Here is a 15,531-nt window from a genome sequence, read left to right on the forward strand (position 1 = left end):
CCAAAGTCCACGAACTCAACAATCCTGGATGCCCTATTGTGGTTGGGTATGTGCCCGCATTGAAAGAATTTTGGCCCTCATTGAGCAACACCTCCAACCAATTGCACATAATCTCATCAAAGATGGCAACCAATTCCTTCACCAACTCTCCACCATCCCTAACCCTTTACCTCCTGGATCTGTACTTGTCACTGTTGGTGCAACCTCCGTTCACACCAGCATCCCTCAAGCCCACACCTTACTAACTTTATTGTAACCTACGCCTACTCTTCCTTTGAAGGGAAGATATACGAACAAATCCGTGGCACAGCCATGGGCACCCACATGGCACCCTTTTATGCCAACCTGTCTATGGACCATCTACAGGAGACCACCTTTCAAGGGAAGGTACACAAACAAATCCACAGTGCAGTTATTGGCACCCACATGGCATCCTTTTATGCCAACCTGTTTATGGGCCATGTAGATGAGACCTTCATAGCCTCCCAAAACTGCCATACCCTTAGCCTAGTTCAGGTTCATTGATGATATCTTCATGATCTGGACTTAGGCCAAGACACCCTATCTTCACTTCTTTACAACCTCGAAACCTTCTCTCCCATCTGCTTCATGTGGTCCTCCTCAACCCGGCGTGCCACCTTTCTAGACGTTGACCTTCTCCTCTCTGATGGCTCCATGCCCCCAGGGGCTCAGCATTCATTTGCTGGGTACGGGCTTGGCGACCCCGGGGTTCCTGAGCTGGGGACTGGTAAGCGCCGCCAGTCCCCTGTCACCGTAAGCTCTGAGCATACTTCAGCCACCACCGTGCGGTGCGGCGGTGGAACGTTGTGTGTCTCAGGGAATGGGGATCTTGGCTTGACCGCCCGGATCGCAAGGATGGAATAAACCTCTATAAAAAAAAACCTCAATCTCAAGGTGTGCTGCGCGCTGATGAGATGCATGGCTGTTGAGGTGGAACAGTCGTTAGCGGGCAACTTCTGGGGAACCTGCCGCACCTCAGTTGTATAAGGCTTACCTAGGCACGTGGGGCTCTGTCTAGGTGGACTCCTAGTTCCCTAGCTGCTCGTGGGACCGAGATGGAACCCTCGAACTTTTCTTCTTCTCCTCCCAGCGGAAAGGGTGGGCCGCTGGTAGGTTCTAACACCCAATCTCACAAGAGGGCTCGTGTAGCCAGTCCTCCTGATTCAGGTAGTAGTAACAGAACACATGTTGCTTCGCAGAATGTGTTTCTTATAATTAAAAGAAAAGATGGGAGTTTCGAAAAAGTTTCACCATTTTATATCCAGAAAGGCTTAGAGGGTATTGCTGGCACATTAAAATCTGTAAAGCGCTTGCGAAATGGCACCTTGTTGGTTGAAACATCTAGCTTCCAGCAAGTCCAGAACCTTCAGAAGGCACAATTTCTTGGGGAGCTTGCGATAGAGACTGAATTTCACAACACCTTGAACTACAGCAAGGGTGTTGTGACTTGCAGAGATCTCGTTGACATTCCCCAAGACGAACTGAAGGCTGAATGGTCCCGGGAAGGAATTGTCGATGTGCAACATGTTATGAAACGGGTGGATGGTACTCTCATAAAGACTGACTCATTTATCCTTACATTTAACAGCACCAAATTGCCAGAGCATGTGAAGGCAGGTTTCCTACGTCTCAGTGTACGGCCGTATTACCCCAACCCCATGCGGTGTTTTAAATGCCAACACTTTGGACACACTGCTCTCGGCTGTAGAGGGGAAGCCACTTGCGGGAATTGTGGTAAAGCCGCCCATGAGGGAGTTGGTTGCTCCTCTCCTCCCAAGTGTGTTAACTGCTCTGGGGATCACCCTGTGTGGAGTATGGAATGCAGAGTTTTCCTTGAGGAACGGAAGATCCAGGAACTTAAGACTACAAAATGCATCCCGTATGGTGAGGCGAAGAATATTTACAAGTCCATGCAGCCGCCCACGTTCGCTGCTTCCTTTTCTTCCGTTCTCAAACTGCCAGTCTTGAAAACCGATGTCGCTACACAAACGGAGGTTGCTACTGTCAGCACTAGCACCTGCGTTTGTCAATGTACGTGTGCTGCTGCCGTTCCTGTGCAGCCTGCTGCTCCCCCCGGCCTTCTGACCAGGCTGTGGTAGCTGACATCATGGAACTTCCTGCCCCTTCCCGGGTCCAGTCTTGTGCACTGCCCAGCGCTGCTACACCCCCTACTGCTTCTGAGGTTTTGGCTCCAATGCCACCTCAGGCCAGAAAATCAAAGCCAAAGACAAAGGTGAAGACTCGCCCACTAAAGGAGACTGAAGTTATACAGTCTGCTGATGTGGATGTCATTCTCTCTGACGTCTCTCTCGACTCCTCTTCTGAGGCGATGGAGGTTGATGTCAGACTGGGGCAATCATCTCGCCCCAAAACTGAGCCTCCACCTGTTGTGGGCTCTCCTTCCCGACAGAAAGTGAGAATGAAGGTACTTCCACCCTGATAGATGGCTCCCATTAAACAGTGGAACATGAATGGATTCCGGGCACATATGGAGGAACTGAACCTCCTAGCACGGCAATGCCCCCTGTGCTTATGTTTACAGGAAACGCATTTCAAACCATCTGATGCTCCTATACTAAGGGGCTATACGTTATATCGCCACCGAGCGAGGTGGCGCAGTGGTTAGACACTGGACTCGCATTCGGGAGGACGACGGTTCAATCCCGTCTCCAGCCATCCTGATTTAGGTTTTCCGTGATTTCCCTAAATCGTTTCAGGCAAATGCCAGGATGGTTCCTTAGGGCATGGCCGATTTCCTTCCCCATCCTTCCCTAACCCGAGCTAGCGCTCCGTCTCTAATGACCTCGTTGTCGACGGGACGTTAAACAACACTAACCTAACCTAACCGTTATATCGCCGAGATGACCTGACTGGAGAAAGGGCCAAAGGCGGAGTTGCCGTGTTTGTCAATAATGACCACCACTCCTCTGCTCTCCCCCTGGATACTGACCTGCAAGCAGTTGCAGTTGAAATTTATTCCCGTTGGAGGCTTACCGTTTGCTCCCTTTATTTACCCCCTCTAGATGCAATGACCTTAGACGCTCTCACAGATCTTATCGACCAACTCCCCCGCCCGTTTCTCCTCCTGGGAGACTTCAATGCCCATCATGTCCTGTGGGGCTTCACTTCTCTTTGCGCTCGAGGTCGAATTTTGGAGAGCCTCCTAACATCTCAAGTGTTGTGCATCCTCAACACAGGTACTCCGACTCATTTCTCTAGTGCTACAGGGTCATTCTCAGCCATTGACCTGTCTTTCTGCTCTCCAACCCTCACTGACTCCGTTCACTGGGAGGTCATTGACGACCTACATTCCAGCGATCACTTCCCTATCCGCATTCATCTCCTGGATGGTGTATTGCTGGAGCAGCGGCCACCATCGTGGATGATTGGCAGGGCTAACTGGCCACTGTTCACTCGGTTGGCTGTCTTTGACCGCCACAACAGCGTACAGGAATGGGTGGATCACATCACGCTTGTGATCCACTATGCTGCTGACCTGTCCATGCCACAGTCTTCTGGCACTCTTAAGCGGCGCCTTGTGCCTTGGTGGACAGAAGAGTGCCGTTCAGCCATCCAGGACAGGCGTGCGGCTCTTCGCTGATTTAAATGCCGCCCAACAGCAGTCAATCTTACCGCCTTTCGTATCGCGAGAGCCAGGGCACGCCGTGTCATTAAAGAGAGCAAGAAAAGGTCATGGCAGGAGTTTCTGGACTCCATCAACCGTTCCACTTGTTCCACAAAAGTATGGGAAGCCATCTAGAGGATTTCCGGTAAACGCAGCCGTTTACCAGTAGCTGCAGTCCTGAACCAGGGATGCCTCCAAATGACACCCAGAGCCATAGCTCAGTCGCTGGCAGAGCATTTTGCACAAAGTACTACCACTGCAACCCAGGATCCAGCGTTTCGTCACTACCGTGCGACTGTCGAAAGAGCGAACTTGGACTTTCGGTCGAACAGTTCTGAGGTCTACAACTCCCCTTTCTCCATGTGGGAACTTGACTCGGCTCTTACTGAGACTTCTGACACTGCACCAGGTTACGACCGCATCCGGTACTCCATGCTTCGACATCTGCCAGCGGCGTCAAAGGAAATCCTCCTCGAATGTTTTAATCTCATATGGCAGACAGGAGTGTTCCCCACATCGTGGAGGGAGGCAATCCTCATCCCTCTCCTCAAACCAGGAAAGGACCGCACATGTCCCAGTAGTTATCGTAGTATCGCCTTGACAAGCTGTGTCGGAAAGACCCTGGAACGGATGGTTAACCGTCGTCTGGTCTGGCTGCTAGAGACCAGACAGCTCCTTAGTCGCTTTCAGTGTGGATTCCGAAAATTTCGGTCCACAGTCGACAACCTGACCCTCCTCGAGGTGGCTATTCAGCAGGCTTTCCTCCGTCAGCATCACTGTATCGGTATCTTCTTTGATATCAGTAAGGCATATGATACTACTTGGAGACACTGTATTCTTGCACAATTGCATCAATGGGGCTTTCGTGGCCGCCTCCCCATTTTCATTTGGTCTTTCCTGTCTCAGTGGTTTTTTCGGACCCGCGTTGGTAACACACTGTCTGATCGCTTTGAGCAAGAGATCGGTGTCCCCCAGGACAGTGTTTTAAGCGTTACCCTCTTTGCCGTAGCCATCAACAGTATAACGCCTACAGTGAGGAGTCCAGTACAGTGCTCCTTGTTTGTGGACGACTTTGCTGTTTTCTGTTCCTCCTCTAGTGTTGCAACCACGAGCCGTCAATTGCAGCTAACAGTGCGGCGGTTAGAGGAGTGGGCTGCCGATAAGTGTGTTTGTGTTCATTTTAATCGTTCTCGTTGTCTTTTTACGTTGCCTGCCTTGCATATGGGGGATACTGTCCTACATTTTAGAGACACAGTGCGGTTTCTGGGCCTAATTTTTGACTCCAGGTTGTCATGGTTGCCACACCTATGTGACTTGAAAGCCAGAACGCTGAAGGCACTGAACATCCTCAAGTGCCTCAGCCACAGGTCTTGGGGAGCGGACAGGGTGCGTCTCCTTCAGTTTTATCGAGCTTTTGTGCGCTCACGGCTGGACTATGGGTGCACAGTATATGGGTTAGCGAGGCCGTCTTATTTGCGGATCCTTGACGCTGTTCACCATGCTGGGATTCGACTGGCCATGGGTGTTTATCGGACCAGTCCCGTACCCAGCCTCTGTGCTGAGGCTGGCGAACTGCCACTTACCATCCGGCGGCAGCTCCTGCTGGTGCACCAGGCTTGTAAGTTTCTTGCAGCTCCCAGCTCGCCTGATCACCGTCATGTTGCCCATCCACCTTTGGACCGCCTTTTTTCTCGCCGCCCCCAGGCTACGTTGCCGTTTGGGATCCGTGTGCAACGTGTGCTTGAGTCCCTCGGTGTGGAGTCTGTACCACCCCAAATCCTGGGTTTTAACCGCCTGCCACCCTGGTTACTGAAGAGGCCCGGTGTGATTTTAGATTTATTGCAGTACAAGAGAGATTGCACTCCTGCCACCGTTTTTAATGCAGCATTTTCTGCCATTTTATCTGAGCACCACGACTATGTAGCTGTTTTTATGGATGGGACGAAACACGGGGATTCCGTGGGTTGCTCAGTTGTTTCTCCGGAGCGTGTCCTCAAGGTCCGACTGCCTCAGACTTTTAGTGTCTTTGATGCAGAATTGTCTGCGATGTTGCGGGCACTGGAGCAGATGAGACTTTCTTCCTCTCCTAAATTTGTTGTCTGTTCCGATTCACTAAGTGCCCTTCACTCATTGCAACGTTTGTATCCGGCAGACAAAATAGTCCAGACCATCCAGGATGCCCTCCTCCGACTACAGCGACTGGGGAAGGTTGTAGCTTTCTGCTGGGTTCCGGGGCATGTCGGCATTGCTGGGAATGAAAGGGCAGATCTCGCAGCCAAGGAGGCATGTCTCGATCCACAAGTATCTCAGTGTGCTATCCCCTTGCACGCACTCACCTCGCTGTGGAGCTCACGAGTCATGCGTCGGTGGGAGGATGAGTGGCTGGAAGTGACTGACAATAAGCTCCGTATAGTCAAGCCCACAACGCGTGTGTGGTGTACTTCCTTTCAGCCCCATCGACGGGACGAGGTTCTCCTCACGCGGCTTCGAATAGGCCACAGCCCTATGACGCATGGCTTCCTGCTCCGGCGAGAGGACCCTCCAATGTGTGGTGCTTGCGGCGTCCAGGTCACTGTGCGCCACGTTTTATTGGATTGCGTTTTATTTTCTGACCAGCAGGCCGCGGCTGACTTGCCGGCGGACCTGCCATCTCTTTTAGGAAACACTCGGACCAATGTGGTTAAAGTTTTAAAGTTCTGTGCCATGTCAAATGTTTTTACAAAGATTTTAGGGAGAGGATTTTAACTTGTTCACTGTGTGACAAGCTCGCCCATATTTTATGTAAGTGGCCAGCCAATGACAATTTCCTGTCGCATTCTTGTTGCTATGTTTTCCCTTTCCTTCGGTTTTACTTTCTGATGTAGTATTTTCCTTCTCTTCCTGCTTTCTTTGAGTGTGTTTTTCAGTTTTATTAGGTCTGTCCATATTTGTTCCTTTTAATGTGTGTCAGGGCGCTGATGACCTCGAAGTTGAGCACCCATAAGCCCCAACACACACACACACACACACACACTCTGATGGCTCCATCTGCATCTCTGTCCACACTAAACCCACCAATCACCATCAGTACTTGCATTATGACAGCTGTCATTCCTTTCACACCAAAAAATCCCTCCCATACAGCCTGGCTACCTGGGGATGGCATATCTGCAGTGACAAAAGCTCCTGTGCTCAGTATGTGAAGGTCTCACCAAGGCTTTCACAGACAAGCACTGTCCCCCAGACCTAGTCCACAAACAGGTCTCCTGTGCCATTTCCCCTCACAGTCCCAATCTTCCCACCATTCCCAAGAACCGGCCACGAAGGAGTGCCCCCTTGCATTACCCGGTACCACCCCTGACAGGATCAAATGAACCACGCCCTTCACCAGGACTTTGATTACCTATCATCATGCCCAGAAATGAGGGACGTCCTACCCGAGATCTTCCTCACCCCTTCTGAAGTGTGTTCCATCGACAACCCAACCTCCACAACATCCTAGATCATCCCTATGCCACTACCAATCCTAACTCCTTGCCACAAGGATCATATCCCAGCGGAAGGCCCAGATGCAAGACCTGCCCACTCCACCCACCCAGCACTTCCTATTCCGTCCTGTCACAGGTTTATCTTAATCCATCAGGGGATGGGCCACCTGCGAAAGCAGCCATGTCATTTACCAGCTTAGCTGCTTTTAATATTGGATGACTACCTGCCAGCTGTCCACCTGGATAAATGACCTATGCCAAACTGTGGCCAAGAGCGAAGTAGACTGCCAAGTGGCACAACATGCAGCTGAGCATAATGTGCTTGACTTCAATGGTTGCTTCACTGTGTTCCGGCCTCTTTGTTTGCTACCCTCTGCCAAAGCACCTGCTCATCTTCCCCTGCTCCTCTCCTTTTCGCTCCCTTTTTCCCCACCTCCATGCACCATAACCTCCTCACACTGCACCTGCTGGCATTCTGGTCCCTGCACAGTCTGCCAGACAGCGTTCCTCTGTCCCACCTACCCTTACACTACTATTCCTTCCCCTTCCCTGCCCCCTCCACATTGTTGCTGCCATCCCATGTAACACTTGCATTCTGGCCTAAGCTGCCAAAGTTAGCGCTCACGTGTGCATGAGGTGTGCTTGCTTGTGTGTGCGTGTTTTTTCTCTTTTGCTGATGAAGGCTGTGGCTGAAAGCTCTATGTAAGTGTCTTTTAATTGTGTCTGTCTACAACTTAATGTGTCTTCTTTATGGTAAGTAGCAACCTATCTGCTGCAACATTGTTGATATTCCTTTGTGGATTTTATATTGTTTGATTTTGTTGTGAACATACTATTTTTGCTATCACTTCTCAATTGAGTTTTGTGCCCTTGAGACTGGTGTTAGTGATTGTACGTTGAGGTATTGGTTTTCTTTTTGTAGGGAAGTTTGTTCAGTGACCAAGTATAGGAGACAGTTGAGAGGAGGGGGGGGGGGTGTTGTGGAAATTGGTGTGTCTGTATTATTTGTTAAGGTGAAATGTGGGAGAGTGAGTCATATTGTGGGATTTGTTTCTGATTCATAGTCATCTTATAAGGATTTAGGGAATGGTGGTTTAAGCATTTAGTTGTCAGTCAGAGAGTGGAGTTTCAAAATTTTCAAATGGGTCTTGTACATATACAACAGAAGGGTACTGGGGGGATCATTAAATCTGTGATAGACAGAGGGAAGAAGTACACATTCACCTTGCAATCTCACTTAGATGAGTACTGCTGGAGGAAGATTTTGTTATATAATTTTTGTCTGTTTATGAATTTGTAAAACATTATTGGGAAAATGTGTAGGCCAAATTTTTTAAGTTGAATTAATGGATGGAGGTAAGTGGTTAATTTGATTCAGGATATTTTGTTAGGGTCAATTTTGGGTTTGGGTGTAGTGTGTTTTCTTGGTGTAGTTTCTAGTTTCTCTGGAAGGTTTGATGAGGGGTGGGGGTTGTGTTAGATTGGTTTTTTTTGGGGTGTTTTATGTTTTCTATTTCACAAGTATGAATGATGTAATTTTTTAAAATTATGTATTTACTTGGGTTTTGTGTTTCACATGGGTATTAGATTGTGGGTGGGTGGTGGTTTAAGAGGGGTTATGTTTGGAAGAAATGGATGACATCAGCAGTTTTTGTTTCCCAGTCTGTGTGTGGAGGGTGGGGGCACAAAAATCTTTTCGTTGTTTTATTTGTTTTAATTTTAGTGTGTATGGTATGTTTATTTATGTGCTTAATTGGTGTTGCTTGTATATTGAAATTGATATTAATGTATTTTTTTAAAATTTTGGTGTTATGTTTTAACTATTTTGATTGTGGTTGGTGGATGTACTGGATTTTATTCTAGATATTTCAGTTAGGTTAGGTGTTCAGTAACAGCTGTGCAAGTGAGTTTTGGTTTCTTGGCATCATGGACTTGGTTTGAGCTGTGTAGGTCAAGCAAAATTTCTGATACCAATTTTTGGAGCGATTTGTTCTTTTACGGTATTGTGAATTTTGTATGAGCTTGCAGGTCAAGTGAAATTTCTGATACACTTCTTTGCAGATAATTTGTGTCTTGTTATCTTAGAATTCACTTTCTCTTTTTACATTTATTGAGGATTTTGTTTGCTGTTTTTTGAGTAATCTTTTGTTTTATTATGTCTCTAATATTAGAAATGTCATATAATTAATTTGTCTTCACCCAAGGTATCCTAATTCTCACAATTATTTCCTTAGTGTCACACAGTTTATCCAGTTAAATATATGTTGCATTATTTTTGTCTGTTTCTATCTTTAATTTGTGATGTCATGCTCACCATATTGTATAAGGGCGAAATGACAGTGTCTGCCATCTTGATGACTTCTCGGATCAAGACTGACAGATATTGGATGTTTTAGTATCCCCAACCACTTTAACAGAATATTTTCCTCATAATTTAATGTAGACATATAAATTTTCCTCGTTTCAGGTCTGTAGGAATCATTAGCTTTGACATTCAAGAATGCTTCCCTATTTTTTGTATGTCAACAATGTAGATGAAGCCAAATTGTATTTCTTCAGCATTATATTTCTTCGACATCTTTAATGGTGATCAGTTTTAGCTGAATTATAATCTTTCTGCATTTGCAGGCCGTAACTCCACAAAGTGACACCGATACATTTGGCATTTCAATAAAGAAGTAGTTACCCTTCTTGCACTTCGTAGACTAAGTGACAGTGACATCAGATCACATGACCCAAGTTGCACAGTAGGCAGGGCGGAAATTAATTTCTGATTCATTCAACACATCTTCATGGTTTTGCTACAAGGGTAACTGAGTTACTGGGAAAAAAAAGAAACTATGATCTAGCTATGTGTCAATCAAAACAATCAGTTACCATTATTGTGCCGCAAGGCCCAAAGTTCAACCTGTGTAAAACTGAAAGAAATCAGAAAACCACTCAGATATCTTAGGAATTGCATGAAAACTGGACTTTAATTTGCAGAATGTTTCATGTTTGTACCTTAGAAGTAGACTTTCCCCTAAAGTGGGGTGTATTAAAAGCAGAGAGGAATAAAATCATTTTTATGGGAGGTTTACCAGGTCCAACGTAAACAGTTATTAAGAACAGGAGTTCCTTAAAAGCGGATTTGTTGATTCGGAGTACTACTGCTAATGCACCTGAACATTGCTTTCTGCCTGGACATGTCATTACCATATTTATATAATTGTATATGTTGTTCCTTGAGAAAATACTTGCATAGTTAGGGTGGCTTTAAAGTTGGGTATGTTATGTGTTTACCATTTTAAAAATAACATTTTATGACTGTTAAAGAGGTTTTCTATTATCTGTGGGACATGTTTACTCTTGCTTCATTTTGACCCCAATTATAATTATGCTTTTGAAAGCTTAGATCAATTTACACCTGTTAAATTACTGAATTTTTCTTTATATTCCTGTAAGTAGGAAGTGCAATTTGAGTCATTAGGTTATGTTTCTTAATATCAAGAAGACTGAGTCAACATTTCTCTGCAACAGAGCTGTCATTTTATCCTTTCATTCCTCCTGTGGTGACAATGGAAGCAAAGATGACTTTTTGACGTATGATTTTCATGCTGACTTTTTAAAGTCTGTAACTATATGAAAAATGATGTAATGTTCGGTGCTTGAACATTTTACTATGATGTTTATGGGTTAATACATGCATTACCTTAGTACAGTACTATATATTAAGCTTAAAATGTTATTGGATTGATTTAGTAAGTACCAAAAAACTCCTTCTACACAACACTGTAAATATCTTAGCCTACCAGATGGCACAAATAATTGTCATGACAGTTGTAATTTCTGGTTGACCACAGTCAGCTAATTTGGTCTTAGTTACTATCATTCATTAAAAATAATGAAGTAGCTCCACAGCAGTCAAACAAATAATTTGTGTATTTGAAATATGGCTTTCTTGTCCAACACCAAAAAGTCTTTACACAAGACTGAACTTGTAAATCTAATCAGTGAAAATAGTACTTTGTTATAAATTAAATCATTACTGTTCACGTATTTTACTTTGTGCTCTAGAGGTTTATTCGCATGTGTCTTTGTTTTGAGCCTTGGATGTCAAGTAAATGATTCTCTGTCTCTCTCTTTCTCTCTCCAGTGTCCAGTGATGAAAGCCACCTTGTGACAGGTGGCTCTGATTCAACATTGGTGGTTTGGCGTGATGTAAGTGATGAAAAGCGAGCTGCTGCTGAAGAGGCAAGCCAGCAGTTGGTTTTGCAGGAGCAGCAGTTAAACAATTTATTACAGACAGACCATCTGCTTGAAGCATTGCAGCTTGCTCTGTCACTGAATCGCCCAAGACAGGTGCTATCAATTGTACAAGGTACAGTAAAAGAATGTATTGACAAATCCACTCTTAAGGAATTCCATTATTCAGCAAATACTTCCATTGGTTCCAGTGAAATTGATATAAGTACAATGTTACTGATATTTAGTTTTAATGAATGTTGCAAAGTCTGCTTTTATAAACATTTTGCAATATGAAACCCAGCTATGCTGAAATTCCTATCATGTTCAAGAATTTGCTGTTGCTCCTTTTATTTTTGAATGAGAAGTGTTAAATTACTGATAGAGAATAATCAGTAATTCACAATTGATTCTTATTGCTGATAGGTAGATTGTATGTAACTTCTGGTCAATAATTTCAAACAGGTGTCAATTTCTACAGATTGGTCATTTCCTCTGATGACACAGAAAATGCTACCATTGGGTACAAGCTCACTGATTTATCACATTCTGTTGTTCATCGAAGTTTTGAATTTTGCACTGTGTAAGTTTGTGTAGTTGTTGCCAGCAAAAGAAGAAAGCTTAGGTAGAAACTACATATTTTTTGTTATCCAACACAACTGTAACATTAAATTCTTCAAGTTGGTAGCCCTGCACCTGGCGAGACGGGTGTGTTTTGTGCTGCCGTACAGGTAAGTGATTTAGAGTGTAATAAAACTCTGTGTAGTTCAGGAAATCAGTTTAATACGTGTATTAGTGTGTTTTGCAAGCTCACTATTAAAGGTTTCACTTCTCTTTGCGTATTATTCTAGAAAACGTGAAAGGAACATAAAGTAGGGTTACGATCTAATTCTTGCATACATTTTAGCGCAGTAAAACTTATAGAATCTCATTTAATTGTTCTGTTCCGTTCCAGCAAGTTAAGAAAAGCATATCCCTTTGTTGTTTAACTCTTATTTTGCGAAACACAGCGTAAATTTTAAATTCCGGCATCTGGAAACGTTGTACGTATGGTAGTAGCTTTGTTTATATACAGTTGCCACTAGGCTTAATTTTTGTAAATGTGTTTTTCTTCTTCTTTTCAGTAATCTAACTTATTGTCACTAAAGTAAGTTTGTTTACATACGATTGAGACTAGACCTAATCTTTCGTAAAAGTGTTTTCTTGTTTTCCTGTAATTTAATTTGACTTATTCTCGCTAAAGTAAGACTTTTACCATGAGTGAAAAGTGCCTGACATGCCACAGAATTGTTAGCTCTGGGGTTTGGTGTGATGGGTGCAGTAGTTTTTTCCATTGGGGTGACTGTAGCGGCGTGGGAAATGGGGAAGTGGATCAGCCTCATCTGTGGTTCTGTAGGATATGCAGTAGAGATAGGAAAATAGTGGAACAGGAGGGGAAAATTGCTGCCCTTCAGGCACAGTTAGAGCAGGCTAGGGAAGATCTGAACAGGTTAAGGAGGGAGAAGGGTAAAGAGAGGTGGGAAGTGGCAACAGGTAACAGGAGTAACAGACCTAGAACTTTGTCAGACAGCTTTGTGGTGAATGTGAAGAATAAGTTTGACCTGTTGCTTCAGTTAGAAGCTGATGAGCCTCAGACAGAGGTAGGTGTAGAGAGGGCACAACAAACTTTCAGTAGAACATTGAATAAGAATGTAGGGAAGTCAGCTAAGAGAAAGAAAGTTTTGTTGTTAGGTAGTTCACATGCCAGAGGTGTAGGCCAACTTTTGCAGGTCCAGTTAGGATCAGAATACCAGGTCACAAATTTTTTTAAACCAAGTGCTGTTCTGGGTCAGGTGACAGAGGATTTAGGTTCACTCTGTAAAGATTTTACCAAGGAATACACCGTGGTTATTCTGGGTGGGCTTGACAGGTATCCTGGGTACAATATAGAGTGTGACCTGGCAAAGATTGCATCAGCAACGAGACATACTAGTGTTGAGTTTGTGTCTGTTCTGAGACTTCATGGCTGACCTCATTTAAACTCTTCTGTCGGGAGAGTTAATTTGGAGCTGGAACGGCTGCTTGGGTCGAGTGCGGGGTCACGTATTGGTCAGGTTGATTCTCTCAGTAGGTGGGATTATACTAGACATGGCCTACACCTCAACAGGAAAGGGAAGGGTAAACTGGCTGGGCTAATAGCAGGAAATATAGGGGGGGGGGGGGAGGCACTGCCGTGAGTGGTAATACCAGTAGTCATAGGTGTTGGAGCAGCACCTTTTTTAGAATAGGTAGGATAGAACAAAGTCAAGTTCTGAGAGAAGTAAAGATTGAAACAAACTTTGTTTGATAAACAAATCAAACAGCATAATCCTGGCACATTGGATCAGCGAACACAGCTGTTGGTTAAAAATTTACAGCAATCAGCAGAAATTTTATTTCCACCTGATTTCATCTCAGTAAATGTGAAATGCCAACTATCTTTAGTGTGCATCAAAATATTCGAGGGTTTAGAAGTAAAATTAATGAACTACTTATGTGCATTGATGAATTAGTCATCCAACACAGTTGATATAATCTGCCTCTCTGAACATCATGTGACCAGTGGCATAGATATGTTAAACCTCTAGTCATAGGTGTTGGAGCAGCACCTTTTTTAGAATAGGTAGGATAGAACAAAGTCAAGTTCTGAGAGAAGTAAAGATTGAAACAAACTTTGTTTGATAAACAAATCAAACAGCATAATCCTGGCACATTGGATCAGCGAACACAGCTGTTGGTTAAAAATTTACAGCAATCAGCAGAAATTTTATTTCCACCTGATTTCATCTCAGTAAATGTGAAATGCCAACTATCTTTAGTGTGCATCAAAATATTCGAGGGTTTAGAAGTAAAATTAATGAACTACTTATGTGCATTGATGAATTAGTCATCCAACACAGTTGATATAATCTGCCTCTCTGAACATCATGTGACCAGTGGCATAGATATGTTAAACCTCATAGAATTTAAGTTAGCCTCCTACTTCAGTAGACAAAAGATGGAGAAAGGAGGAGTTGCCACATTTGTTAAAAACAGTTTTAAATTTAAGAATATTGACATTAATAAATTTTGCTTAGAGCAGCACTTAGAAGTGTGTGCAACAGAGATAGAATTTCATAATAGGTCCTTCATAATAGTAGCCATATACAGAGCACCTTCAGGAAATTCCAACCTGTTTATAAACGGTCTTGAAGATTTATTATCTCATCTAAAACTTAAAAAAAAAAACAAAGAACTAGTAGTTGCTGGTGATTTTAATATAGATGTCCTGAAACACATTGTCAGCGAACAGTTACTGAAATCAGTTACATTGTCATCCAATTTAATTTCTACTGTAAATTTCCCAACTAGGGTATACAAATGTTCTAAGACTGCCATTGATAATATATTTATAGACAATTCTAGGCAACTAAGCCACGTTACAAAACCAGTAGTAAATGGAACTTCCTGGCAGATTAAACTATGTGCCGGACTGAGACTCGAACTCGGGACCTTTGCCTTTCGCAGGCAAGTGCTCTACCAACTGAGCTACCCAAGCACAACTCACGCCCCGTTCTCACAGCTTTACTTCTGCCAGTACCTCGTCTCCTACCTTCCAAACTCATTCTGGAAACATCCCACAGGCTGTGGCTAAGCCATATCTCCGCAATATCCTTTCTTTCAGGAGTGCTAGTTCTGCAAGGTTTGGAGGAGAGCTTCTGTAAAGTTTGGAAGGTAGGAGACGAGGTACTGGCAGAAGTAAAGCTGTGAGGACGGGGCGTGAGTCGTGCTTGGGTAGCTCAGTTGGTAGAGCACTTGCCCGTGAAAGGCAGAGGTCCCGAGTTCGAGTCTCGGTCCGGCACACAGTTTTAATCTGCCAGGAAGTTTCATATCGGTGCACAGTCCACTGCAGAGTGAAAATCTCATTCCAGTAGTAAATGGGCTATCTGACCATGACATGCAACACCTAACATTAAATTTTGAAAATTGTCAGGGTAAAACATCTATCAGAACTGAATACAGAAGGCCAATGAAACAGTCAAAAACTGAGAAATTTAGGAGATTGCTCAAAGAAATTAATTGGATGGGTGTTTACAGCATCCAAGACACAAATGGAAAATACAAAACATTCATTAATAAAGTTAGCACCTTATTTGAAAATTGTTTTCCCCTGAAGGTAACTCAAAGTAAGCAGAA

General features: G+C 44.1%; 1 protein-coding gene and 1 non-coding gene across 2 annotated transcripts in view; both read left to right on the forward strand.

The window, feature by feature from the left end:
- Positions 1–15,531, forward strand: part of LOC126236606 (transducin beta-like protein 3) — a 157,857-nt gene that overhangs the window by 116,872 nt on the left and 25,454 nt on the right. The window contains exon 13 of the mRNA XM_049946043.1: positions 11,249–11,473. Within this exon, the coding sequence (XP_049802000.1) occupies positions 11,249–11,473 (225 nt within the window). The remainder of the gene's footprint in view (positions 1–11,248; positions 11,474–15,531) is intronic.
- Trnas-uga (transfer RNA serine (anticodon UGA)) lies at positions 15,123–15,197 on the forward strand. The gene has a single exon. It is a non-coding gene; the product is annotated as a tRNA-Ser (tRNA).

This window comes from Schistocerca nitens, chromosome 2 (assembly GCF_023898315.1).
Source record: "Schistocerca nitens isolate TAMUIC-IGC-003100 chromosome 2, iqSchNite1.1, whole genome shotgun sequence".
Classification (NCBI taxonomy): domain Eukaryota; kingdom Metazoa; phylum Arthropoda; class Insecta; order Orthoptera; family Acrididae; genus Schistocerca; species Schistocerca nitens.